This window comes from Acromyrmex echinatior, chromosome 19, assembly GCF_024713525.1.
Source record: "Acromyrmex echinatior isolate Ae372 chromosome 19, ASM2471352v2, whole genome shotgun sequence".
Classification (NCBI taxonomy): Eukaryota; Metazoa; Arthropoda; class Insecta; order Hymenoptera; family Formicidae; genus Acromyrmex; species Acromyrmex echinatior.
Window position 1 is genome coordinate 3,572,043 of NC_141870.1, and position 27,721 is coordinate 3,599,763.

The following is a 27,721-nucleotide window of genomic DNA, read 5'->3' on the forward strand; positions in this document are numbered from 1 at the left end:
TCAACAAACTCTTCACTTTTTACTAGTTTTAAGGCCCAGTTTCACAACTCATTAAATTTTAATTAAAATTCAATTTGTTTCTTATTTCTTTCATTTCTAGAATTGGAAAAAGAGATAATGGGTTGAATCTCGGGCAAGAGTTGAACTGGTCTAAAAATTAGAGAAAAAGATGAAGAATAAGTTAAACCAAGATTAAAGTTAATCTACATTGATAGAAATGGGCAATAGTGGGTGATTTGATGATTTTCATTTGGTAACACAAGTCGAAGTGTAGTCATTCTATCTTTGTTACTTATTAAATGCCAAGGCCGTGTTCTGAAATACACTGCCAATACTGAAAACTCTTTGCTGAAAGTCTGTAATATGCGTTATGTAAACTACAGATTTTCAATACTTTGCAACGAATACATACATATATACAAGGACGCGTTCGGAAACACGTGTGACTCCGAGTATTCTTTTTATCCTTGTTTAACATTCCGTGAACAACAAGAATGAAGTCGTGAACTATAGATTTTTAGTACTCCCATTGAATAATGGAATGCAGCCAAAGTCAACGCGACGCCCATGGATGATCTCTCGGATTAATTTCGAATCCGTCGCGCGCGTCGCCGCGGTCCGATTTCCCCGTTCTCTCCCATTCAGCCGTTCAGGTCGGCGATCAGGCGCCACCGGCGGAGAAGATCAGCGACGGCCAGTGATGGCTGCGACGTGCGTCGGATCGGGATTTGTGTGGTGGGCTTGTTTACCGTGACATCGTCCCGGCCTCCGGGCAGAATCCGCGTCCCACATTCCGTATGTATTACCGTGATCCATAGCTCGCACGCTCGACGATCCTCACGGTTTTTCCTCGTGTGCACGTCGAGCGTATATCGACCGTCGCGAAACGAGACGGACGTTCACGCGTTTTGTTAAAACCGCTCCCGTGAACGATCGTCCGGCTCTTGGATAGCTGCTCTTGGACATCGACGATCGCCGTCTCACCCGAGCTTCTGGCCTGTCCCCCGCGATTTAATGACGAGGCGATAAGAGCAGAGGCGAGAGAGGTCTTCCACGGGCACGGCGTCGACGACTCCACGCCCCCGTCGGTATCCTTTTTTTCTCGCCGAAGACACGCGCGCAGAGAGCGCCTCAGGTAAGTCGGCAGGGAGGCAGGTAGATAGATAGGTAAACCGACCGGTAGAACAGGTTAGATGCCTGCAAAAGTTGTCCTTAGAAACGTTCTTTTCATTTTCAGTCTCTCTCTCTCTCTCTCTCTCTCTCTCTCTCTCTCTCTCTCTCTCTCTCTCTAACCTTCCGTTATTATTCCTTTTAAATATACGAGTATTTATACTTAAAAACAAATTTTTTTTTAGGTATTTCTTTTCGAGTATGAGAAAAAAATCGTAAAATGAAACGATTTAATTCATCATTATCCGACCTAGGATTGGAGATGATTAATTACTTAATTTGATTGTTATAATAAATGAGAATGGAATATTAAAATATTTTATAAATTGATAAGATTGACCTTGTATTTTATAAATTGGTAAGATTGATGATGAACTAAAATTATATCGTCTACTGGAGACAGGTTCTACTTGATGTTCCGAATACCAATTGTTTCAAATATTGATACCTAATTGTTTTTGATTAGAGTTCCTATATCAGATTCTGACCACGAGCAAGTTTGTTAAAATTCTATGAGAGAGAAAGGTGTATATAATTTCTTCATATATATATACACACATACATATACTATCTCACTCTACTTATATCATCTCACTCTATCTTAATTAAAATTATAGATTTATCTCATTTGAGCCAATTTCTATAAAATTGTTTTAAAGTTAATTGTTTTAAAGAGTGAAACAGTATAAGTTAAAATGAGATATACAGGAAAAAGTTATTGCCCGTATTCATAGTCAGGCTTTATATGTATTGTATTTAAGACTTCCTTAAATTTATCTTCAGATGCTCTAAGAATTATTTTATTGACTACAGAGCATCTAAAAATAAACTTGCTTTAAATATAAGCTCTGATTATGAATACGAGCATATCTTTCTCATAGAATTTTAACAAATCGTTCGTGGCCGTTATAAGATCTCTACTATTAATTATAATATAATCCAATAAAGTGCCAAAACAAATTCTGCGTTCGAAATAAAACGTCAATATTTTGTCGTCTGTTTATTTCGAGCTCCTGCAACAAATCCGTATGCTCTCGTATTCTCTCGATCGTGAATTCAGAACGAGACCGCGTTAAGTGACAGCTTGATACAGTTGATACTGATAGGTGCTGAATTATTGATAGGTAACTGCGGTGACATCATTTATTGATGTGCTATCCGTCTTTGAGATTGATCGAGGAAATAAAGCGCGTATCTGATCGACTATACTCTATAGAATATAAAATACAATTAAAAAGAAATAGATTGTCATTGTTGGCGCCGGACGTGACGAAGCGAGAAACGGTAGGATATCATGGTGTTTATTAATAACGTTTCGTGTGTCATTGATTCTATGCTGAATTTTAATTAACACGACCGCGCGCTTGCGTTAATTAAAAAATATTTTTATACTCTACAGATATAGATACATAAAGCGTTTATTAACGTTCTAGGACAAATCTTTTAAGGTAAAAAAGAAATAAAAGTAGCAATAAATACAAAGAAAATATAAAAGAAACAAAACATAGCGCAATTAACCGAAAGGAGGATCATCCTGCTATTTTAAAGGCGGTCAAACTTCTATTAATTTATTCAGCATATTTGTTTATTTGCTTACTTAATAATAATAATTTTATATTCAATAAAGGACAATCTACCTCTCAATTAATTGTACTGTATTTTGTTTCTTTTCTTTTTTTACATATTATTTTTATTTTCTTTCTAATAATTTTATATTCAATAAAATTATTATTATTACTAATCAGCAATTTAATTTATTCAAGTAATAATATTTGATTCTAATATTTTGTGATAGTAGAATTATAACTTTTCGTTAATTGCATGTTGGGTATAAAAAATCAGAGGGACAACAATTAATGGTTGAAAATGTCGCTTCGAGCTATTCTGCCGATCAAATTAATTAAGATTAATCGGAGTTTAATCGCTCAAAAGTTGTCCCGAAGAAAATCTCGGAGGAGGTCTCTCCCAGGCCGCGCGCAAGCGCGTAATTTACAATATTCCCCGTTCAAACGTATCGGAGCTTGTTGCTTTCGCTTATTGCCACGCGTTATGTTATATGTATATTTTCCAGTAATATAGTAAATAAAATAAATTAAGTAAAAAATAATTGGCTATCTCTAGACAAACCATAAAGTTCAATTCAACTCGAAATCGAATATATATATATATATATATATATATATATATATATATATATATGTTAGATTTACAGAAAGAGAGAAAAAATATAGCAGGAATGCAGACCTTTCGTAGTACAAGCAATATCGTTCTCCGAAGCTCGATAAGAAGCTCTACTAGACGATCATACGTGACGAACGTGAATCATATATAGGAATGTATAAAAGCGCATCACGTACCGTCCGTAGATGTCAATATGTTTGCATCGTTTTTGATTCTCAACGTTTTAACGGCGCAGCTCTGATCTTCGCTCGTACTGAAGAGATTTTCTCAACGCGCTGAAGTTGGCCGCGCTGAAGTTGGCCGCGCCTCCCGGTTGCTCCGTTTCGCGCGTTCCTTCAAACGCGCCCGCGGCCGCCCGGCGTTCCTTTCCCGGTCGTTCCCCCGTTTCTTCGGCCAATCTTACGTTCCCCCCACCTGGCCCACTTATCGTATTGATTCAAACTTAGGCATCCGCGTTTAGTTCCCTCATTTCGCCGAAGCTATCAGCCGATTATTCTCTCATTGCTTCTTGAATCCGTCTATTCCGGTTTACGATCTCAATTTATTTGTTGAGAATAAACGATGCGATGCTCGACACTGCATTCCGAAAAAATAAATAGATAAATATTTGTTTTTCAGGTCTCTTGAAAAACAAACATTTTAATAATGCATTATTATTTTTATAAATAATATTCAAGATGTTTGGAAAATTTTTTCACACCGAGATTAAGGGAAAGGAATTATTTCTTATTAAATTTAACTTATTTAATCGAGTTTTATTAAATTTTTTGTAAATTTTATGTTAAATTTACTCTAAACGACACTTTTTAAAATTTTTGAGTGAATCTTATTTAAAAGAGTGAAATCTCACTCTTAAGGATTGAAAATTGAGTCATTCTTTTTCAAGACCGGCTCAATTTTTATTCTTTAGAATAAAAACTCCAAAGGTTTTAGAAAATATGGTTAATTTTAAGATAGAATTCTATTTACAATTTTATGGACCATTTATTCTTATGTATTTAAATATTTTATGCTTGTATATTTTGATTCTTTATTTTTTACATGACTCATGAAATTATTAATTGAATTCTATTAGGTGTTGGAATTAATTCGTAGCGTTTTACAAGTGATGGGAAGTACTTTCATTAATGTATTTTTTAATGCTCATGTGAAATAAATAACATTCTTTCATTAAAAAACGCTACGAATTAATTCCAACACCTAATATGTTCTTGAATTAATTGAATTCTTGAATTCTGACATGAATACATAAATTAAAAATGAATTTTATATATAACAAATTTGTGTCTCAAAATTAAATTATCTCGCCTTAAATTATCTCAAATATGATTGTGTCACAAATAAATCATTACATCGCAAAATTTAGCACATTGATTTGAACGCAATGAAAATAACGTGAGAAGCACCGAAGTTTGTTCACCGTAAAAAAAAAAATAATCCTTGAGCAAACGAACGATTGGTTTTAAATCAATTGCATCTTGGGATATTGGCGTTTCCTAACCAGGTCAATGGTTTACGTAAAACGGATTATATCATCACGGTTGAACAGCCTTGAATTAATTCTTTTTCCGAAAATATTAGTCTTCATGTATATCGTCGCAAAAAAGATCTAAAATGAAAAATCTGTTATGGAAGCTAATATTAACTTTTTACCGTTCAAATTATCTCTCATGAACGAGCAAAACTCAAATACTTCATTTTCAATTTAATTTAATCAACTTAATAATAAATATTATCAGGTAGTGTAAATAATTATGTAATTAGCCGTCTTACCTTTCTTTTGAAAATGTTTCAATTTTAAATATCTAAATATTTAAATATATAAAGAAAAAAAAACAAAAGATCAGATTATCTGAACATTCGAAGTAAGAAATAATTTGCGTATTTAAATGATCACTTAAATTATAATATAATGTTGATTATCAATTCAAATTATTAATTAAAAATATTTTTACGCAATTGTATAGTAGATTCATATATAGATCGAAAACACTCGTATGTTAATAACACGGTATGTTTCCCTGAGACAAATACATAGCGTGTACTCTCTAATCGTTTCTAATTAGCTCTTTCCAATCCGTCTTTAGGCCTATGATGAACAATCTCGTTCTCATCACGACGCGTGACGCATTCTACGAGCTATGAATTAAGAACAGCTTCGCCAGTTGCGTGCGTTATACCAAGTGTTTCATCAATTCGCGACGGAATGTATTATTTCGAACTAGAGCTAATAAAGAACATAATGAAACAATATTAAATGATGTCGCAGTCTTCTAAATTATTCTGCTGATACTCTTATGGCGTTACTAAAAGATTCATTTTAACAGAAGCTGTTACTATTTTTGGCACGAAATGCACAGTAATATCTGCGCTATTTATTTGAAATATAATAAAATCGTGTTGTGACGCCGTGCTATCGTAACGCATATAGTTGCTGCGGAATATTCGTTAATATAGATACGAGGTAATTCTTTGTCATCTAATGAATCTACGATTAATCACTTTAACGACCTTCGCTTCACGCGTACTCACCGATTTTTTATGCCATGCATAAATTTACCGCTATAATAAGAAGAAAAAAAAAAGAAACAACGCAGTGTATGTCGGTCCTGAGCGCAGAATCGTATCGCTCGTTACGAAACAACTATAAGCGATCGCGAAAAAACGCGTAGGAAGATTCGGTGAGGAGACGCATCATCCGCTCATTTTTCGCAGTGAAAATGGCAGAGGAAGGTGCGGGTGGATCGGGAAACGGAAGCAGCGGCGAGACGAGCCGTTTGCAGCTTCTACAGGAGATGCGACAGCAGAATTTTGACACCATACGATTCGCATCGTACCGCACCGCCTGCAAGCTGAGATTCATACAGAAGAAAGTGCATCGTGAGTAATCATTTTAACATAATTTGTGTACAGATTTTTTAAGAAGTAAAACACATTATTCATGAAAAAGTAAAAGAAATTGAAATTAATATAATAATACTGATTATTAATGTTTAATATAAAAATTAATTATTACAATAATAATTTTATTAGTTTAATTAATATAGAAATTAATAATATTATAATTATAAAAAATATAAATTATAAATATGCTCTGGTATTAAACTAGAAAATTTATAAAAACTAGATCAGTGACTTTGTTAAAATCGTCATCTCTATTTCTATCATGCCTTTATGATGATTAATAGGGCAAAGATCTTTAAATCACGACTAGGAGATTAACTAAGAAATACTAATTTTCTCACATTTATATGACTACGCTAATGATAATTAACAGTATTTTGATGTCAGCGTCGGAATTTAAAGAGAACGTGGCGCTCAGGCTTGCGTTAATTAATGTTGTATGGTAGAAGGTAAATGTCAAGGTAATGTACCTTTTTAATAACGCATGTATGATTTTATGCAGTGCACAACGTTGATATATGGAACGTGATCGAAGCATTTCGAGAGAATGGTCTGAACACGCTGGAACCATCGAGCACTTTGGGAGTATCCAGACTCGAAACACTACTGTCTTCCCTGTTTCACGCGCTGAACAAGAGAGTACCAGTATCGCAGCAGTCCAAAGTTGACGCTACTACGGCATTGTTGATGAACTGGCTGCTGGCTGCTTATACCAGCGGGTACGTTTGATAAGATAAATAACTGTCGTTTTTTAAATAATTATGCACACTAGGGATTTTTCTGAATTTTCAGTTTCTATTTTCAGCTATTGATAATAATATTTGTTTGTTTGTTATGACACAGATATAGTGATAATTAGAATCTGATTGAAACTTTTATCGAAACTGAAAAGGAACACTCATTATGTGTTAATTTCGACTAAAACCAATATAATTCTTCTTCATAAATATTATAATAATTTTACTATGTGTAATTATTATGTATAATTAATTATTTCAATAATTAAATTATGGTTAAATTAAATATATGAAGAAGAAGTACTTACATTATTTGTTCCAAAATTGATACACAATCGAAATTTCAGTTTTCGATTTCGGGCAAAATTTAATTATTGTTTTAATAAATTATGATATTTAAAAAGAAAAAGTATATAATATATTGATATATCTATATACATATGATCTTTATAGGATTCTTATTTTTGGTTTCGGTTGAAATTGACATGTAGCCGAGTGTTTTGATTCAGTTTCGGCAAAAAGTCTCGATCGGACTCTAGTGACAATAAACCAGCGGAGATCGAAAAATATTAATTCTATCTGTTTTTTTAATCATTTATTTCCAATATCGCTTCTATAGTGATTTATTACGTTCGTGGTGCCGTAAAATGCACATAATAAATCACTATATTGAAAATACATGGTTAAAAAATAGATGATTATATATTTATATATATTTTTTATTTACGATTATCAGCACCCAATTAAACTGTGTGATTTTCTTACAGAGAGAACAATAAGATATCAGTGTTCTCAGTGAAGGTAGCCCTGGCAACATTATGCGCGGGAAAGCTCATGGATAAATTTCGATGTAAATAGTTTCTTCATTATCTTACAAGGGAACTGTCAGAATTGTCCCTCATTGATTTTGAGTTTTGTTGTAGAGCATAAAAAAATATTAAAGATCCATATTTTCATTATGTAAAGGTTTAGGGATCGAAATAATTCCTAAATCTTGTGAGTGGGAGTAAATTTACCATTTTCGAAAAAAATATGACTACATCATTATTGAGAATATAAAATACTATAAAATTTTTATATAAAACATTTTTTTTATATCACAGTTTTTTGAAAATATTCACTGAAAATGAAAAAAATTATTTTTTAATTGTTTCAACTTTTAAACCTTGAAATAAACAAATAAAAAATAAATATTTTTTGATGCTCTACAATATCTAAAGTTCATCAAAATTGATGAAGGACAGTTCATTTGTTGATCCATAAAGCTAAGTTCAATAATGATGTTTATTCTATAACTAGATATATACTCGCAAATATCTGATAGCAATGGACATATGATACACTGGAGGTTCGCCGATTATCTGAAAGAAGTGCTAGCTTTAACCGCGGCGGTCTACGAGTCCCCGTCGTTTGGATATTCCGATGGTCTTGCTAACTCCATTTTTCCCGCGGTATGTACGCATTGTACGTATATGTGTAGCTGCTCTAATACATTGCTAGACTAAATAGATAATGCTTTGTATATGGCAGAACTCCAAAGTCACCGTAAATGACTTCCTGGATACGCTTATGTCAGATCCCGGACCACATTGCTTAATCTGGTTGCCGTTGTATCACAGAATGGCGACCGTGGAAACAGGTAGTTGCGCGAGAAATTAGACTAACAATAAAATCGATCGGTGGATGAGATTTTGCGTCATTCTTCGTGTTTGCAGTTGCTCATCCTATTATGTGCGACGCTTGTCACAAAGAAAACTTCACCGGGTTCCGCTACAGATGTCAGAAGTGCCATTCGTATCAGCTATGTCAAGATTGTTTCTGGCGTGGTAAAGTTTCAGGAACGCATAATAATGATCATGAAACGAGGGAGTATAGCAGCTTTGTACGTATTTCCGTTATTTACATGTTTCGAAACATTTCTTGCATTATTCAATTTTTAATGATGAATTTTTATTGATAGAAATCACCAAGCAAGCAGATTGGTCACTCTCTGCGAAAGAGTTTCAGATGTGTTCCTGAGAAGGGAAAGAACAGTCTACCACGATTCCCGGAACAACCTGAGAAGACGCTAGATCTGTCGCACATAGTGTTAGTATCTTTATTATTCGCATAACATTACAATCGCTCATTATATCTCAGAATTATTTTACAATCTAAATAAATTCACTACATTCCAGCCCACCGTCACCTTTACCATCTCACAACGGTTTTCCAGATCCAGGGTTTATGGCCCCCTTTGATTCAGGATCGGTGGATAGTCGTTCGACTCTGAGAAGGTAAGCTCGAATGAAATTCTAATTTACGCACAATTTATTTGCCTTTGCCATTTGCGCGCAGACGCCATGCTTTACTTATTCCTTTTGTATATCGTCCAGTATGGACAGTTCAAGACTGGACGATGAACATAAATTAATAGCACGATATGCACAAAGGTTGGCACAAGAAGCTAGGACTGTGGTAAGTCCATGAAAATTTACATACATTTTACTTACTATTTACATCACGCGTTATAATTTGCTTAATGTTAAAAGCGCGAATGCTCTTGCTACTATCTTAATCCGTTAAATTTGCAAAAGCCGTGAAAGCCAATTAAATTGTTCTGTTTCCATTATCGTGGCCATTCTCTGGCACTAATATTAATATTAATTTTATAACTGCCTCGTTAACAGCCTCGTACCGCGTCCAGAATGTCCCAGGCAGATCAAGCAGTAAGTAAACATTGTTTAGATCACTAGTAAAAATTCACATTGCGGATCGTTTCATCCACGATAATATTTCTGATTATAGAGTCGAGCACCGTCGGACGTAAACCTGGCATCGTTAGATGCGTCGCGGGCGCAGCGTGAGCTTATATCGCAATTGGAGGCGAAGAACAAGGAGATAATGCGCGAGATAGCAAGGTTAAGGTATACCTGTGTCGTTTATATTCCTTTATATCAAACCTAAACCTCGATTTCATCCTGTTAACCCATCCTAGGATCACGCATGTTCAGAACGTTCTGTTTCGCTTTGTGTCACCTTGGTTGCATAGCCTGCACAATGGAACAGAGAGAAACGATACATATTGATATATTACCATTAATGTCCATTTCTATCAATATAGATTAACTTTAATTTCGGTTTAATTTAATTTTTATCTTTTTCTGATTTTTAGAACTAGAGGATAAAAGATAAAGTAAAAACCAAAATTGAAGATAATCTACATTGATAGAAATGGACGTAACAGTGATAAAATTCGCGTTTAAATGAATTCATTAACATCGAGTATTCTTGATCTTTTTCAAATTGACTTATATATTTATTGGATTGGATTCATATATTAATTAAATAAATAACATTCATATACTACATTAATCACACATCACAACGCTTATAAAGTAAATGATTGGAAGTGGAATATTATTATATTTTAATAATTGAAATATGTGTGTGATACATTCCACTTCCTTGTGTTAAATCGTATCTAACAATTTCTCAAGAAATTTTTTATTCTCACTACAGAAGGCAACAAGAAATAGAAGCCGCGGGTTTAGAAAATCCGGCGCTAATGTCAGAATTGCGAGCTTTGAGGCAGCGAAAGGACGAACTAGAAACGCATCTAGCGACATTGCAAGATTCTAGAAGACAACTAATGGTGCAGCTGGAAGGTTTAATGAAAATGCTAAAGGTACTTTCACGAACATTTTACAAAACTGCTTCTTTAAACGGTTAAAGTTAAATGGGTTCTAATTCTCTGTCTTTAAAGATGAAACTAGAAGGTGAACTGATGAAGTGTGGAAGTTTAAAAAAGAGGGATGCTATAGTTTCGCGTAAACAAGAACGTAATTAGTAACACAATGTTATCTACCTCGATAGAATCATCAGGCATCGCCACGATCAACACCAAACAGTTCGCCACGAAGTACGAAGTCACCGCCTTTGCCACCTGGTGCAATACCGAGCAGTAGATCAGCACCACCGACTCCCGGCGGGCCTTTGTCTACACCTCAACAACAGCAGCAGCAACAGCAACAGCAGCAACATCAGCAAATACAACAGCAGCAAATGTCGCAACAAATGTCTCAGAGCTATCAAAATCCCATACCGACAACAACAGTGGCTAACGTGCAAGGCAACGCTATGCTCGGCACGATACAGAACCCCATTCCAGATAGCTTGTCGTGTGTTGGCGGCGATGTAAGGTAGGCAAGCATGCACAAAGAGAGAATATATAAACGAAAGGATAGAACCTTCTACAGCGCGAAAAGAGCGAAGCAAAGGCAGAAAATTATAAACAGAATATGCGTGATACATAATTGTACACGTAATTTATATAATATATATAGAATAATATATTACATAATCAGAGCAATTTGTTCACTTAGACATTCCAAGCGAACTTTAGAAATCTATGTACATTCCATGTACATAAAATACATTCTAATAATATAGATATATAATTAGATTGTGCAGCTAAATAAACATTATATCAATTAATATTCGCAATAAAATAATATCATTTAAAAATATAATAATTTTATGTCACACGTCGCATTGAATTTAATCCTTTCAAATTACTATTGATTGAATAATTGATTTGTATTGTAAAAGGAAATCAACTTTGAAAAACGCTCGAAAAGCAGGTTCATCACTTATTAGACGAAATATGTATCTCGATCATATGTTCATTTAAAAAATTAATTTCTCCTGTCAACATTATTGTAGCAATTGGCATAGAGATATTATTGCACAGTAAACGGATTACTTCACAATTAGCTAAAGAAGTCCTAAATTCTCCTGCATGCGAATATGAGCGATTTCTAATTAAGCTAGTATTAAGAACAATGTGGTACTAGCGCGAAATAAGTGAAGGTACCTCATAAAATGTTAAATCGTCAGATTTATATCGACTTATAAATATATATAGTAGATATATTTGTATATCCCATGTCATGTCGCTTTTAACCCTGTTTATTGAATAATTTCTTTTAAGTTTTATTAGGTTCGAAATGTAAGTTTCTTACATTTGAATATCCTCTTTTAGTTTGCTACCATTATTAGTCATTTTAAATGTATCATTTTTATGTACAGTACAAAAGCAACTATCCTGTAAGGAAAGTATCGATGCGTTGAATGTAAAGTTTGACGCGTATAAGTTACCCATCCGATCCTTTTTTTTTCTGCTCTAAGCTTGTGCAAAAACACCATCCATCTTTAAAACATTGTTATTTCGTATTTATTACGCAAGCGCTACGATATGTAAATATTATCGTCCTGCAAGTATTGTACCAGTCAAACGCGGCAAATACCTTAATAGATCGGAAACGAAGCATTTGCGATGCGTTTACAACTTTGCCATATTGATATATTTTTTAGATTATAGTATATTAGACAGAATAAATATCGTAGCTTCCTGAAATCGTGCATGTGTGTATTGTTATAATCGATGAGTTGCTAATTTTAATTTAAAACTTTGTAGACGCTTATATGCCTTGGTCGCGAGTAACTATAGCGAACTGTATGTGTAAGAATTACGTTAAGCAGATTGAATAATGCTTGTGCAATAAAAATTGCATGCTGCAATTTTTGTTTAAATAACTTTTATTTGGAAATTGCTTCGCGCCAAGAAAATAGAGATTTTCGATGTCAGGTCTGCGTTCAGGACAAACAGCTTACCAGGGAGCGGTTCCAGCAGTGCCAATAATAGTTTGGGCCGATCCTTAAGAAACGACTTACTGGTAGCTGCCGACAGCGTTACTAATGCCATGTCAACGCTTGTGAGGGAATTAAATTCAGGTATGTTGAAAAATAATGCGCTATAAAATCAATTAGTATCAATAATAACAATTGATAAATTGGACGTGGATGCATTGGAAAAGCAGAAATTGATTTTAAAAAATATTTTTCAATTGAGAATATGTTTCAATGTGTTAGAAAAATAATTGGAATGAAAAAATATTCATGTTATAATTGAATAACATATAAGATATTTTAGAATTTCTGAAAATTATTATCAAATATAATGCTAATGAAAATTCGCTTGACAAAGCTACGTCCAATTCTGCTTATAGTTTTAAATAGTATAATTACACGATACCGCTAAGCATATTTTTCATGATATAGTACGTTACACTCAATACATAGTCGGTACATAAATTTCGCAGAATATAGGTATTACTATCTCACAAACAGAACTGAAGGTAATTTTTAAAAGGCAGTATAGTGCCTCGTCGTGAGTTGTACAGATCAATTTGATATTGCAAGCTTTTAGCTACGAAGTATGTTAGCATCTCTATCGCCGTGTTTTTTAGCTGATGGCATGTTAGTAATACGGATTACGATTTTATTATCAGTGGCGCCATAAATATGTCAAATTGTCGATTGTCTCGAAAGCGAGGTGAGCAATAGATAAACTGATCTGCATTTATCATATTATCGTGCGTAGTATTTTACAACAAAATCATGTTTATTAATACTACACTATTTCATTACTATTGCAACTATTTTTGCTCCTGCTACATGTACCATTATTCTCACTACCACTACACTATATACACAGATGTATATATATTAATTAGTTGCGTGTTTCATGCCATTTTATAAGAAACGAATTTTTCTTCTTCATCTTCATTCTAAACGTATAAAATAATAAAACAGATATATTTTCAATTTTCCTAAATGGTATGCTAATTTTTCGCACATCATATTACGTATTATTTTATTGTTTTAACTCGATTCAAAACTGCAAGAAATAATATAACACAGGATTTATCTTTCAATTACTTGCTGTGTACTAACATTTATCTCTGAAATATTTTCAATCATCGTATTTGAGCTGAATGTACTGGCATGCCACGTCGCATTTATTTATATTCGAATTCTCATATTATCAAAGGATCATATAGCATGAAAAAGATGCGACTCTTCATCTGTTCTTAGTCTTGATATTCATAGTCGATTTGTAAGATGATTTATATAAATGCTATCTATACATGAGATATATTTTATTGAATATACTTGAATCGAATTTGAATGCACCTTTATGTATATACGTTTATATTCTGGAAAATCGCGTAAGTATAATAACATATTCGTTGCAGCAAAGTGAATAATGATTGGATCGACGTGAATCCTATCAATCCAATCAAATAAAATATTGAGATAAGTGATTCTAATATCACAATATTTTACATTATATATAATTTTTATGCAAATTTTAAATAATATAATAATGATTATATACAAAAATATAGCTCTTTCGAGTCAGAAGATGTAAATATCGAAATATATATACGGTCTATTAAAAACTATTACACTTTCTTCCAGCAGTTATGTCATTTTGTGACGAGATATAAAATATTTTTTCTTAAATTTGATTAAAAACTATTAACAGAGAAGTTCGTCATTTACTTGCACATTTAAATTTCAATCATATTTTAATCACATTTAAAATATTATTTTTTCAAGAGTTTTTAACAATTGTAAATTTCATTCTATATTTCAATATCTAATGATCAAGAGAAAGTGCAATAACTTTGGGATACTGTGTATATTTTCTTTATACAGTTTGTTTCTAAAACGTTCGACAACTTAGCATTCTACTGAACAAAGTAATGAGAAAAGTTTATACAAGTGAAGGCCACAAATCGTCGTCTCCAGATGCAAACGTATGCATACGAACCTTCCTCATTATTTCTGTTAGTGAGTGTAAATGCTAAAATTAGTCTGAACGGTTGGAAAATAGTCTGTATATTTGCCTGTTGTCGTTTCTACGGTTTCATTTATTTTCTTTCTAGAATAGAATTAGTTAATATTAGCTTAGTGGAATAGCACACGGACTACATTACACGCAAGATCACAGATGACAACAACAATCTAATTCGCAATCCCAAGAATACACATTAATTGTTAAGAAAACTTCGAGACTCGGATTATTTATTAAACTAACGAACTCGTAATTTGATATAAGTGTAAAACAAAAAATTAGAAATTCAAAATTATCTAAGAAAGCGGTACACTATAAAATTAAAAATAGAGACGATAATAGAAACTATAAAAAAATATTTCTATATAGACAAGGACATATGCAGTCTGTCTAACAAGAGCGTGATCGGCAAAACTGTTCGTTATATCAAAAAGTCGAATAATTAAGTGAAATCCTTGGAATCTGAGTGGATCAGAAAAAAATATCACGAAAATCAACTGCGAAATATATAATAAGTCAAAGATATAAGTAAGTGATTCAAGCAGTTTGAAGAAACAAAAAACTGTCAATTATGGTTTATTGGAATGTACGAAAAGTGAAAAAGGATGAATAGATTGTAAACATAATTTCTATCAACCTTCAAGACTGAAGGAAAAAATTATTGATATCCTTGATGAGAGCATTTGAATTTCTTTATTTGTATTCCTTTACGTGCAAATAAATTTAAAAAAAAATCTATCGGCTCATCTTAGTCCCATGTTCTAATTAACAGACTTCTCCAACGAATTGTTATAGCCAGTAAAAATAGGACTGCCCTTCAAAGCAAGGACTTAACACTTTATCCACTTGGATATTTTGGATGATTCGAAACATCGAAGTCATTTTTGCATCTGATGGAAAGAAGAAAATAGCATCGAAGTGTTAAAGTGGCCGAAGTGAATTCGATCGAGAACGTGTGAAAATAAATTAAAGCTTCGCGAAAAAAGATATAAACGATGAAACAATTAATTGGATAAGTTCGATATGGAGATCTTTACCTTGAGAATATAATCTGTCAAGTAAAAAGTATGCCCAGCAAATTTCAATTATTGACAACAGCCATGACTAAACAGCTTAAAATTATAAAAACGTCGTAACATTAATTAAATAATATATATGCAATTTTTTTCATTTTATTATAAAAAGCAATTTTTTAATTATATCACGCTCTTATTATACAAACTGTATGTATACCTTCTTAATTGAATTTGACCGCGACGAATAGACATTCCATTATACTATATACAATATACAAATGACACTTTAGACGTGTTGTGGAATGTGTGTGATGCACCCCCCGTGAATGTGTCCTGGTGGCTTGCAGACTCAGACCAGGAGGACCATTCTCACAACTCGGGACTAATGAACATCAGAAAACCGTTAGGTAAGTATCTCTACATCGACTTTTGAGATTTTCATTAATTTTAATTTCGTTTGCACTTTAGATCTTCGCAATGTTGCTCTTCTAATTGAAGCAATCCTTAAATTTTTCAAGCGCTAATTATCTACGAATTTCATATTAATATTTCGGTTTAATTTTTTCTTTGGTACTTTCAACATTAATTTTGCAAAAATCAAACTGTACATATTTGTACATATATAATATATATATATATATATATATATATATATATATACATACTCGTATTCATATTTAATAACATATCTCTACATTTCTTTCATCTTCATAAGCATCACGCACACAACTACGATGTATACTTCTGACGATAATATTAAGATAAGTTCTACGGATTTTTGTCGTATATCTTCATAAATGATTATTCTTATTCGTCTATAGTTATAAGTCTATATATGTTCAAATATCAGATAATATACGACTACATAAACCTTCGAAGTTGAGAGATCTATTTGGGAAGACAATGAGAAAGAGAAATGGAATTAAATTCAGCGAATATAGATATGCTACTTTATCTTTTATCGTTTGAGCTGAAAGTAACAAATATAATAATCTCAGTATTTTTGTGCGACTGAATTTTGAAACTAGTCGCGTCTACTTATAGACTTTGAAGCTGGCGAGGATGGCGATGATAGTAGCGGCGGTGGAAATTCCTGGCGAGAGGAACTACAACGACGTTATCAGCAGGAGAATGACTTTTTGGCAGAATTGAGATCTCGTAACAGCATACCACAAACACCGTCGGCTACGTTGTCCAGCGAACAGGAACAGGAGAGAGGCGAAAGAGAAGAGGCGGACGGTGAGAAGGAAGACGAAGATGAAGCCAACTGGGCGGAAGCGGTGAAGAGATGGGTCAATCGATAAACTGATCTAACAAAAAATATCACAGATATTAGGAGAAAATAGGAGTTAAAGAATTCAATGAAGAAAATGTGAGCGATTGAATCACACACACATACACATACACACTGTGGACTAAACTTCGACATTAGTATACAATGTAATCTTAGGGAAAATTGGATGTTGTGCGATTTTTCGAAAATCCATGCATTTTGTAAGGCGGTACTTGCAGTCGAAAGACGACGCGAAAATCGACGAACGAATTATATGAAAGTCATGAAGATTTTCATGTGTACGAAATCAAGTACCGTTATTCATTCTTAGAATGGCATTTGTATCGCGAGCATACAATGATTTTGCTACTCTATTTATTTGCAATTTGTAATAAGATTTAGAGTTTGTTAAATATACACACATATACATATATATAGCTATATAAATACGATTCGAAAATAAGCATTTGCGTTTTATTATATTTTTTATTTATTGTTACTGTTATTACTATTTGTAATTACTATTAAGCGAATTAAATGCAATACACAAGAGTACTGTAATTCTATCGCTTTAAAAGTAGTTTAATTTTAAGGAAGCATATATTTGTACATACTTAAAACAATAATTGGTAACTGGACGATATGGTTTTATTATCTCGCAATATTACTAATTCACAGACGTTTATATTATATTATACAAAAAATTTTGCACAAGTTACCATATTGACCAAACCTGAAATACTTAATTGTAACAATAAGAAGTGATTGCAATTAAATCAATTTTTTAATATTACAAGTTTAGCGGAAACTTGGTTTGAAGAGCCAAAGTGTGTTTTGTACATTCGTACCGACGCTTGACGTACAATAACGCTATTAAATAAAAGACGTAATAATATATAAACGAGTATAAAAATATTGATGCATTAGATGATGCTTCGAATTTGAATTCGTTCTCATTTACAATTACAGAATATGAAAGAGTAGAAAAACGAAACTAGTCGTACAAAGTACTCGTTTTTCAGTTCCTAGGATATAAGAGAGTATTCCAATTAATATCCAATTGTTAAAACACGACTGCTACTGATAAGAACCAATGCGTTTTGTAATACTTAATAGCATGCCCTGTCTGCGAGATATCCTGTGTATATATACATATGTGACGTCAGAATTCCTTTTGTCTATCTCTTTACGTATGAAAATGATGTAGCGCCTATGAAAACTGAATAAAAGTTTATAGACATATATTAAAATGATCATCTTAATCCCTTGAGAAGTGAATAATTCGTCATTTTAAAAGCTCATTCTATATTTTTCATAATTTACATTATTTTATATTTTGGATATATTTTTGGCACATAATAAATTAAACGCTAATTAATAAAAAGACATGTGGAACTTAAGAATTACAAGTGCGCTATTGAGAATCCTATGTAGGTTTTGCTTGAGGTAGATGATTACTGATGCAAATGGACACAAAATATATATACTCTGTATTAAAAATAGTTTTTAGATTAATAAATACATATTATTTTATTACAACACAATGTATTGACATCTACAATCATTAATGTAAAGAAGATATGAACAATTTTTTAATATTACACATTTAGCGTTATTTTCAAAAAAGCGTTACTTTCGGAATTCGCGTAATATCTCCATTACTATTATTGATAGAAGATTCAAAATATATTAATTGAAATATCACATCTGCCATATAAATTGTCTGTAGAAAAATAATACAGTTAATTGTTGCAATAAATTAGTAAAGCTTTATTATTTATAGTTGCCACCACTATTCTGGAACCTTCCTCTTTAAATTAAAATTCTGTTTTCTCACCATATGTCTATACAATGTTACAGAATAAGAAAACGAATGAAAAACGCAAGGACATTTTTACTTAATATATCATCAGGTGCAAAACCAATTGTGTGGAATTATAGAATAAAAAAAAATTATAGATAAAAAAAGAATAAAAATTAAGGAAGAGATTCCATTATAAAGAAATATAGCTCGAGAAATATAGCTGTTTCAGTAGAATTCTATTTTTTGTTTTTAATTTAAAAAATGCAGCAATTAACATAAAAACTGTACTATAAATAAATTTAATACTAAATTACTTTTTGTACAAACGCTTAATTTATAGTATCACGAAAGATTTTTTAGTTTTTTTTTTTCAATGAAGTTTTAATATTTGATTGTGAACTTATCCCTGCGGTATTTTTAATATCGTCCTTATTCATATCATTTGTCTTCTTGCTATTGTTACCTGATTGCAAACCTAATCTTGCTTTTTTTGTAACAGTTGGACATTCGTCGAGTGTAGAATTAAGTATAGAGTTTTCCTGGTTTGTTTCAATGATTTCAATTTCTGCTTCTGAAGTCGATGAGTTATTTTGACTTGCAGTTCCCTGTTTTATGTTTTTTTGCTAAAGAATGAGACATCGATTATATATGTAGGATTAAACGGAGATATTTAAAGTAATATAAATTTTCTCGATAACAGAATATAATTATCCTACATATATAAAAAAATTGTACATGCAAAAATTTACATGCAAAAACTAAGGAAGGATTAATAATGGCGGATAATGAATTAAAAATTATGCTTTAATTTTTGTTTTAAAAAAATTTTATAATGAAAATATCTATTCATTATATTATGATGCAGCATTAAGATTTTGGGTATAATTATTCTATTTTTCAAAATGCATTATAAACTAGAACACAATTATTTGTATTACAAAGTAAAACAAAATTTGCTTTAAGAGCAAAACTAATTTCCATTACAACAGATTTCAGGATTGATTTAATTACCTGATTATAAATATTTACCGTTTGCATCGTAATCAAAGAATTGGAACCTCTTTGATTGTTAGAGCTGGAAATATAATTTTGATCGGATGTAAGCAGTTTTTCTAGTTCATTAACTCGATGTCGTAGGGCTAAATTTTCACTTTCGCATAATGCGAAACGCAAATCTCTGAAAATAGAAATAATATAGTAGAAAGATCATAATATTTACATTATTATAAATATATTTTTTTAAATATTTTTAATAATAAATATTTTTTATTTAGATTATAAATAATATAAAGTAAAGATCACAACACTATCAGATTTAACTATTTTAGTATTAAAATATAAACTTTTAGATTATACTTGTCTAAGGACTGATGCCTTGTAAGTTGATTTTCAAGATTAGCTATTTTTTTCGTTTTCTTTAACATTATCCTGAAATTGCAAGCGAATTGTGTAAGATATTAAAATTAAAGTATATGAAGATATATTAAAACATATCAAGGTTATATAAAAACATACTTTTTCATCATAGAAATGTAATTAATCAAAGTATTATGATCAGTCGTTTTTCCAATTATTCCCTGTACGTCCTCAAGTGTACTCGTTGACAGTGTTTTATACATGCTACAAACAGGTACAATAAAGTTCGAGTAATATGCTGCCAATAATTAAATTAGACAAACTGACATAGACAAACATACTCTCGGAATTGCTCCACCTCTCTTTCTTTCTGAGACAGCTTTCTTTTGAGAACATCACACTCTTGATAGTTCTCCTGAAAAGAATTTATCTTTTCTTTTAAAGCATAGATAGTCGAATTTTTCTGCCTCATTTCGCTTTCCACTTTTCGCACTTCCTGTCTAAGGCCAGCATTCTGTTTCTCTAGAACTGTATTTTTCGAAGTGTAATACTTGATATTTTTTTCATTCAGTAAAATTTGAAATTGCAGACTGTCTATCCTCCCTTGCAGGGTTGAATTATCCACATTATCCGCTGCGATCTCGGTATTTGAAACCGTAAAATGAGCCTTATGGATTTTCTCTACTATCACTCTGTTACGACATTGCGGACAGGTCTTTGATCTATGAGACAAATATGTATAAAATTAGTTAATATCTAATCGAATTTCTTTTACAAATAAATTGGAAATCTCACGACAAAATAAAGAACTTCTTTTATATGCATTATCCTACAACCTGCTGCAGCCCTTACATTTAAAATGAAACGAGATAGGAAGAAGAAGACGAAAAGCACGATCGAAACTAATGTTATTGCGTATCCCTCGCATGGAAACATAACCAATAAATCATGTTTACCTTTCAAGCCACTGTAACAGGCAACGGTGATGAAATACATGCCCACAACGAGTGAAAAAGATGTCATCGGATGATGACAACTGGTCTTGACAGATTACGCAGAGGATTTTCATTCTAATGAAAGTGAAAGCAAAGGGTATAGCGACTGACAGCAATCTATTCGTTTCCAGCAGAGTCCAGCGTGCTCGTACTGCTCGCGCATGATCTGATCGTGAAAGTAGGGAACAGCTGATAGACTTTAGCCTGCTTCAGCCTCGGGTCTCGTTGCTATACAGTGCATGCAATCTATCATAATTTAATTGTAAATTCGCCGAAATTTTTTGCCTCGAAATCATAGAATGCGAATATCTCTCGATAGAAGTCGGTGTTAAATATATTAAAATATAATGCATTGCAGCAAGACTTCTGACCGCATTTGCGACAGTAAACATGCGTCAAATAAAAAAGAATAAAACATAAATAATAAATAAATAAATAATTATAATACGGGTTCTCTTTTTCTCTTATTTCAAATTACGCGCAATGTACAAGTCACAGTTTGTCGGTTTGGACGATAAGCCATGTGATACGAAATGCTTATTGTGTGATTGCATATTTATTCTTCCAACGAACGAGACGGATCTTCTTACGCACTTGTTTAAAGTGCATCGCCTCGTTATAGCTGATGTTTGGAAAATAGCTAATTTAAGAAGGTAGGATATCATTTTATATCTTGTTGCCTTCATTATGTTTGTATTCTTTGTAATAAAGTGTAATAATTTCAGTTATGTACATTACTGGAGTACAAAGTTTAAAGAAGCACCGTTGACGACCTATTGTAGTACAATATTAATGGATTGCACACCGGATGGACAGCCAAGTAAAAATGAGCATTACTTTTTGCTTTCTGACTGTCTGTCGGAGGACAAGACTTTGAGAGACGAGATACATCGAGCTAAATTGGTATGTATATCAATGTAAAGTCAATAAAGTTATATGTAATTTATAATAATCTTTATAATAATCGATTCTTATGGTAATTTTATGTAATAATGTAATTTTTCTTATAATTATAATGATTTTTAATTATTATGTTAAGGAATGGACATTGGCACAACAAGAAGCTGAGCGTGCAGATACCACTTTTAAGCGCGGTTGTATATTTTGCCGTACTGAAATCTGTGGATCACGTGCTGCGTACATAAAACACTTATACCAGAAGCACAATCTTTATCTTGGCAAGCCAGAAAATTTAGTGTTCGTGGACGAGCTTCTAGACAAAATACAAAACAATATTGAAAGGTATTACATTAAAAAACTGATATACACATTATGTTTGAATTCTACATGCATTCCAGTATAATGCTATACATGTACGTAATAAGAATATAATATTTATACGAAATTATATAATTATCTCTGTTTCAGTTTAATATGCATTTATTGTGAGGGAACATTTAAGGATCGTATGGTATTGAAGGAACATATGCGAAAAAAATTTCACAAAAGTATAAATCCTTATAATAAAGAGTATGATAAATTTTATATAAACAATTATCTAGAGCCAGAAAAGACTTGGGAACGAAAACAGGTAATGTGGGATTTGAGATAAGAAATGTTAATACTTCAGAAATATAATATTTTATTTCTACAGGCTAACTTGAAAACAAAACCCGACAGAGGAGGTGGCAGTAGCGAAAACGAGGATGAAGAAAGTTCGTGGTCTGATTGGAATGATGAATCTATCACAATCACATGTCTATTTTGTAATTATAGCAACAATGAATTTACTTGTATCCTAAGACATATGAAAGAGACACATAATTTTGATTTTGAAGAAACTGTCAAAGATCTGACCTTTTACCAGAAAGTAAAGAATTGTCGTGCAATTAATTTTATATTTTTAACGATGTGTACTTCATTTTCTATAACATATTATTATCAAATTATAGGTAAAAGTAGTCAATTACATAAAAAGACAAATTCAATTACAACGATGTATCTTCTGCGAAACAAAATCGGACAATATCTTGGAACATATGAAGAATCAACAACATTGTAAAATTGCCACACAAAAAGTTTGGGATCAACCAGAGTAAATATGATTGTAATTATATGTATACAATTTACATAAAAAAAAAGAAATTACATTAAGTGTTTTATTATTTATTTCAGATATTATTTTCCTATGTCTGAAAATGACTCATTTTTGTACAATCTTGATGCAACTAATAACAGCGATGAAGAAAGTGATGTTGAAAATCTTACTGAAGCAATGTAAGTAATATTGAAAAAAAAGATATATTTAATAAGAATTAAATTGAAACAAATAATGCATTAACAATTTTTAGGTGTAATTTATAAATGATTTTCTGCGAATAGAAGCTAAATTTATCTGATTTTATCCAAAATTCTCTATCAATAAATTTTTTGTTGACTCATTTTGTGAAATATAAATATTACATCCTTATGTATTAAGATCTTGTACATTTATGGTTATTATTTAATAAATTTATCTATATTGCTTTTTATAAATTTATCTATATTGCTTTTTATATATACATTTTCTTGCTTGTATCAAAGATGACATAATGATATAACTATATTTTACAAAATATGTTAATCAGATTGTAATAATATTTTCTTATTAACATTTTAAATGTATTAAAAATATCAAGATACATCTTTTACATTATTTTTTTACTCTAGAGAAAAGTCTCTTACCACGTACTTTAGAAACTTTGCTAGTTCCCGGACCTTCATCTGTTAAACATTTCTCGTGTAGAGCTTTATATAATAATTCAGCATCATTTTTATTTCCAAGTATTTCTTTTAATTCTTCCTATTTATAGAAAAATTATTAATTTTTAATATTTATACTTACAAATTGTAAGAAAAAAATATATTATAAAGAATTTAATTTTTTTTTCTTAATTGTGTTGTTTTTACGTACTTGTGATAGCTTGATAAGATGATCTAATGATTTCCCTTTATTTAATAGAACACGCAAATTTTTCGAATGTACACCCGGTAATTTACCTATAAAATCTTGGATGTGAGGATTATATTTTTCTACCAATATTTGCTTGTTTTCTATGTCTTCATCTGCTCCAATTTTAGCAGCTACATTTGAATCAGGCTGATCTCGTCCTTGCTACAAACATATAACTTTAGTATCTGTAATATAATTATTTATGTGACATATATAAAATCATTTTACTTTCTCTCTCTCTCGGTATATATAATGTGTGTGTGTGTGTGTGTGTGTGTGTGTGTGTGCGCGCGCGCGCGCGCGCGCGTGTGAGTATATTACCTTTAATTCTTCAAACAATTGCGCTGTAGCATGTGGACTAGGAGACCATACAATTTTTAATTTAGGAAAATGAAGAGTTAATAATTGCAGTTTTGCCATTATGTCATTACTTTTAAGATCTTTACTAACATAATAATTTCCCTAAAACAATAGATATATATTATATAATAATATGTATATATATTTTTTATAATTATATGAAAAAAATTGTGCATACATACACACACATATTTTTACGTTATTTTTATAAAATTAGATACCTGAAAACAGAATGGTTTATTTTGATCAAATTCTATGAGAAGCATGGGTTTAGCATAATGCCTTGTCATAGAAACTGCTTGATTATACAATCTCCCGGAAAGTAAAGAACCAATTAAATCAGATATACTTTTCCTCTCAATACATATTTCTGGTGTTAAAATATAATCACCGACCTGTAACATTATAAATGTATAAATCATGTAGAAACAATATTTTATATCAAAATACACTTATATATATTTCACCTACCACTAATGTCACTGGTTCGATTTTTATACCGCGCGTATAGAGAATAGCTGGTAACTCACTTCTAAATTCTCTCATATCGACAATAACTTTTGGAATTATTTTGACTTCAGATTGTTTCCCTCCTTTACGCGTATCTTCCTGATTTGCATCATCTGATTGAATTGCAAAAGCCAAACAATCGTCTGATTTTCCATCTTGATCTTCTGGTACAACCATGGTCTACAAAATAATAAAAATTATTAATTGCATAGTAACATTTGTTCAATAGCATATTATTCAATAGCATATTGTTTTTTTGTGAGATTGGAACTCACAGTTTTCGTAGTAATCAAAGACTCAAATGCTTCCTTTTCTCGTCGTAAAGAAGTAAGATATTCTTGTTCCTCAATCGATCCACCATAAATTAAAAAATACACTTTTAAATCTAATGACGGATTATTATTCTGATATATCTCTAATTGCCTCACAATACCGATATCGTTTGCATACAAAATAATATTGTTTGGGATATGCTCGGTTAACATTCGTTGTAAGGCCATTGGATCTCCTCCTTTTTTTATGGCTTGTATGAAAACAATAGGTGCAGATGCTTCATAATGTTCTCCAGTTAAATTCAATTCTGCAAGCTTTAAAATCAGAAAACAGAATTAATAAAAAAGCATTTTCTTTAATAGATAAATATTTCCTAAATGTTATAATATGTAAGTTACTTGCGAACATTCTTCAAACAATGTCTGATGTTTTATATCTTCTGTAGAAGTACTGGCTTGAGTTCCTTCTACGCATTTTTGTGACAAAGTAAGCACGTAAGTATCTTGAGTGTCTTCCGTTTCTTCATCTGTGTTACTTTCAGATGTCGATGGCTGATCTTTCGTTTTCTTTCTATCATCACTTGTCTTTTGTTCTTTATTATGTGATAATTTTTTCAGAGCTTCATAAAGTAAGTATTCATTTGCACCCATAGTTAAGTAATTCTTTAATTGGCGACATATATGATTATCGTGTACCAAGATAAGAACTTTATCAATATTTTCATAATCTTTTTTCTTATGTTTCTGTTCTTGAATCTCAAACAAGACTTCTGATAAAGCTTCCCATTTTGGGTTTGGTTCTGGTTTCAGTTCATTTTTTTCTGTATAAACTCTGCTTCTGGCATACTTAAACAGATTCTCGAATTCATTCAACATTATCCAACCACCGGCTTTCATAGCATATTCCATAGTCCGTAAACGATTTAGCATGGCATAAAATGAAACAGAATCTTCGTACGTTAAAGATATAATAAGGGAACGTAATGTTTTTAAGTCAGAAAACAACTGTTTGGTCGTTGTACTAAGCTGATGCCAAATTGGATCTATTTGCAAATGTAACTGCTTGTGAAATTTCTTTGCTACTGCATTTTCCACAGTCAATTCGTCTAAATCTAAATATTTATTGAGCCTCTTTAATTCTTTTACGACATAATTCATAACATCAAGCAAAGTACTTTGAATACTTTGCATCTTTGGTGTGATATGCACATGTAATTCTATAACATCGGGTTCATGCTTAGACAAGCAATTATTAATAGTTGCGTGGAAACGCGGCCATAAATATAATTTTTTAACGAACAAAGCTTTCATAATCCGTTCTACTTTCGAAAATCCAACTGTAAAAGCTAGTGACGAACTTGTGAACGCCTTGATAAATCCAGTCTTATTATTTTGTCTGTATAAACGCAATGCAAATGCTTCTTGATAAGCATTTAGTATATTGTGAGCTCTATAGACGAGAATGCCAGTGACCAAGTGCAGTGGAACTCTATTTTTTAACAAATCTACTACCAAAATACGACCTGATATAAATAGCACTCCACCTTCCAAATACATTATTTCCCTGTTTGACAATTGATTACATTAAGTGCAATGTAAAATAGGAATATTTTTAAAATTATACCTTTCGTTCGAAGAACATTCTGCATTGACTACAAGTGGTAATCTACTTGTTCCATAACTTTTAAGCAGATCAATAAAGTAACGTTCATCGTAATCAGTAGTTCCCAAGACTATTACCAGATTTCCTGGATCCAAATAAGCTTTTATCACATTTGCAAAGATAGTTTCTATACCAAGACCCCTGTGAATATATGTTTTCCAATAAATAATAAAATTACATTCTTATGAGATCTGATACAGCAAAGATGCAATATATTTACTTCGCAGTAATAACTAATCCATCCTCCTGAACGATGTCAAGAAAGATTTGGTTTTCATATTCCAACATGACTATCACGAGATAATTTTCAATTCAATTTCTAGATTTCTTAATTGCTCCAATAATTATTTCAAAACAATAATTCAAATAAGAGATCCAGATTGGCAAAAAATAAGATATCTCGGATCTAAAATAAATACAGTATGATGCTCATAAAATAAGTATAAATGACAGTAAGACAAATAGAATTATATAATAATTTATGGCATACTCTATCACGAGTTTTGTAAGTATTTCCTGATGTCTCGTCGTAAGATGAAGTATCGTCTTCGACTATTACTTCAGACACTAACAAAGTGTATTTACTAATTTCGTGCGATGGATGGCCATAAACACCAATACTTACAGGCCGTTTAAAGCTGAGAAAATGTAACATATTAGATAATAAAATAAACTTAAGACTATAATTTATAATGAGTACCCCTTAGGTATGAAAATAGTATCTTCCCCACAAGTTGCGGATTGCAAACAATAATGATCCGGTTCGTACGTCGGTTTGCTTATAATCTGCGACGCATACAAATCTGCATCTCCTGTTCTAAAAAAAGGTATAAAACATACAATGCATCGTGCAATTTCTTAACA

At 31.8% G+C, this 27,721-nt stretch overlaps 4 protein-coding genes across 15 annotated transcripts; 2 read left to right on the top strand and 2 right to left on the bottom strand.

Annotated features, from left to right (window-relative positions):
- Positions 1-556: 556 nt before the first annotated feature.
- On the top strand, positions 557-18,215 carry LOC105147835 (dystrobrevin beta). Of its 8 annotated transcripts, none has more exons than XM_011059137.2 (17): positions 557-1,135; positions 6,067-6,231; positions 6,758-6,974; positions 7,760-7,842; positions 8,292-8,443; positions 8,523-8,631; positions 8,708-8,874; positions 8,953-9,080; positions 9,170-9,268; positions 9,425-9,449; positions 9,662-9,700; positions 9,780-9,898; positions 10,494-10,659; positions 10,848-11,173; positions 12,622-12,767; positions 15,983-16,099; positions 16,737-18,215. In XM_011059137.2, the coding sequence occupies exons 2-17, from the start codon at positions 6,072-6,074 to the stop codon at positions 16,994-16,996; spliced, it is 2,313 nt and encodes a 770-aa protein (XP_011057439.1). In that variant the 5' UTR covers positions 557-1,135; positions 6,067-6,071; the 3' UTR covers positions 16,997-18,215. The 8 variants fall into 8 exon arrangements, with proteins under 8 accessions (XP_011057439.1, XP_011057437.1, XP_087272158.1 ...); XM_011059135.2 differs by having other exon boundaries at positions 559-1,135; positions 9,368-9,449; positions 9,780-9,892; XM_087416032.1 differs by having other exon boundaries at positions 560-1,135; positions 9,368-9,449; positions 16,721-16,905.
- Positions 9,077-21,217, bottom strand: LOC105147834 (uncharacterized). 4 transcript variants are annotated; one of them, XM_011059131.2, is made up of 7 exons: positions 21,082-21,217; positions 20,467-20,847; positions 20,285-20,389; positions 20,126-20,197; positions 19,781-19,946; positions 19,233-19,392; positions 9,077-10,024 (listed from the first exon to the last, which is right to left on the bottom strand). In XM_011059131.2, exons 1-7 carry the CDS (start codon positions 21,192-21,194, stop codon positions 9,972-9,974), a joined length of 1,050 nt encoding a protein of 349 aa, XP_011057433.1. In that variant the 5' UTR covers positions 21,195-21,217; the 3' UTR covers positions 9,077-9,971. The 4 variants fall into 4 exon arrangements, with proteins under 4 accessions (XP_011057433.1, XP_011057434.1, XP_087272170.1 ...); XM_011059132.2 differs by lacking the exon at positions 9,077-10,024 and adding an exon at positions 16,629-17,002; XM_087416044.1 differs by lacking the exon at positions 9,077-10,024 and having other exon boundaries at positions 18,254-19,392; positions 19,799-19,946.
- Positions 21,218-21,252: 35 nt separating this feature from the next.
- LOC105147833 (zinc finger protein 277) lies at positions 21,253-23,595 on the top strand. Its single transcript, XM_011059130.2, has 8 exons — positions 21,253-21,773; positions 21,846-22,023; positions 22,160-22,362; positions 22,489-22,651; positions 22,715-22,930; positions 23,013-23,155; positions 23,236-23,337; positions 23,412-23,595. Exons 1-8 carry the CDS (start codon positions 21,604-21,606, stop codon positions 23,422-23,424), a joined length of 1,188 nt encoding a protein of 395 aa, XP_011057432.1. The 5' UTR covers positions 21,253-21,603; the 3' UTR covers positions 23,425-23,595.
- On the bottom strand, positions 23,572-27,488 carry mei-9 (DNA repair endonuclease XPF mei-9). Of its 2 annotated transcripts, XM_087416027.1 has the most exons (10): positions 27,348-27,488; positions 27,078-27,263; positions 26,819-26,998; positions 25,594-26,758; positions 25,198-25,509; positions 24,884-25,102; positions 24,634-24,807; positions 24,374-24,514; positions 24,014-24,214; positions 23,572-23,902 (listed from the first exon to the last, which is right to left on the bottom strand). In XM_087416027.1, the coding sequence occupies exons 2-10, from the start codon at positions 27,143-27,145 to the stop codon at positions 23,753-23,755; spliced, it is 2,610 nt and encodes an 869-aa protein (XP_087272153.1). In that variant the 5' UTR covers positions 27,146-27,263; positions 27,348-27,488; the 3' UTR covers positions 23,572-23,752. The 2 variants fall into 2 exon arrangements, with proteins under 2 accessions (XP_087272153.1, XP_087272154.1); XM_087416028.1 differs by lacking the exon at positions 23,572-23,902 and having other exon boundaries at positions 24,013-24,237.
- Between the last annotated feature and the right edge of the window lie 233 nt (positions 27,489-27,721).

Excerpts from the sequence above, each read along its gene's own strand:
- LOC105147834 (XM_087416043.1), bottom strand. The coding sequence starts at position 21,194 with ATGAAAATCCTCTGCGTAATCTGTCAAGACCAGTTGTCATCATCCGAT. Across the intron at positions 20,390-20,466 it reads GAGGTGGAGCAATTCCGAGA|CATGTATAAAACACTGTCAA; the intron begins GTATGTTTGTCT and ends ACCTGTTTGTAG. Across the intron at positions 19,947-20,125 it reads AGGCATCAGTCCTTAGACAA|AGATTTGCGTTTCGCATTAT; the intron begins GTATAATCTAAA and ends TTCTATTTTCAG.
- LOC105147835 (XM_011059134.2), top strand. The coding sequence starts at position 6,072 with ATGGCAGAGGAAGGTGCGGGTGGATCGGGAAACGGAAGCAGCGGCGAG. Across the intron at positions 9,450-9,661 it reads CACAAGAAGCTAGGACTGTG|CCTCGTACCGCGTCCAGAAT; the intron begins GTAAGTCCATGA and ends CCTCGTTAACAG. Across the intron at positions 10,660-10,847 it reads GTTTAATGAAAATGCTAAAG|AATCATCAGGCATCGCCACG; the intron begins GTACTTTCACGA and ends CTACCTCGATAG.
- mei-9 (XM_087416027.1), bottom strand. The coding sequence starts at position 27,145 with ATGTTGGAATATGAAAACCAAATCTTTCTTGACATCGTTCAGGAGGAT. Across the intron at positions 26,759-26,818 it reads GAATGTTCTTCGAACGAAAG|GGAAATAATGTATTTGGAAG; the intron begins GTATAATTTTAA and ends ATTGTCAAACAG. Across the intron at positions 24,808-24,883 it reads TCGAACCAGTGACATTAGTG|GTCGGTGATTATATTTTAAC; the intron begins GTAGGTGAAATA and ends ATAATGTTACAG.
- LOC105147833 (XM_011059130.2), top strand. The coding sequence starts at position 21,604 with ATGTACAAGTCACAGTTTGTCGGTTTGGACGATAAGCCATGTGATACG. Across the intron at positions 22,652-22,714 it reads AGACTTGGGAACGAAAACAG|GCTAACTTGAAAACAAAACC; the intron begins GTAATGTGGGAT and ends TTATTTCTACAG. Across the intron at positions 23,156-23,235 it reads AAAGTTTGGGATCAACCAGA|ATATTATTTTCCTATGTCTG; the intron begins GTAAATATGATT and ends TATTTATTTCAG.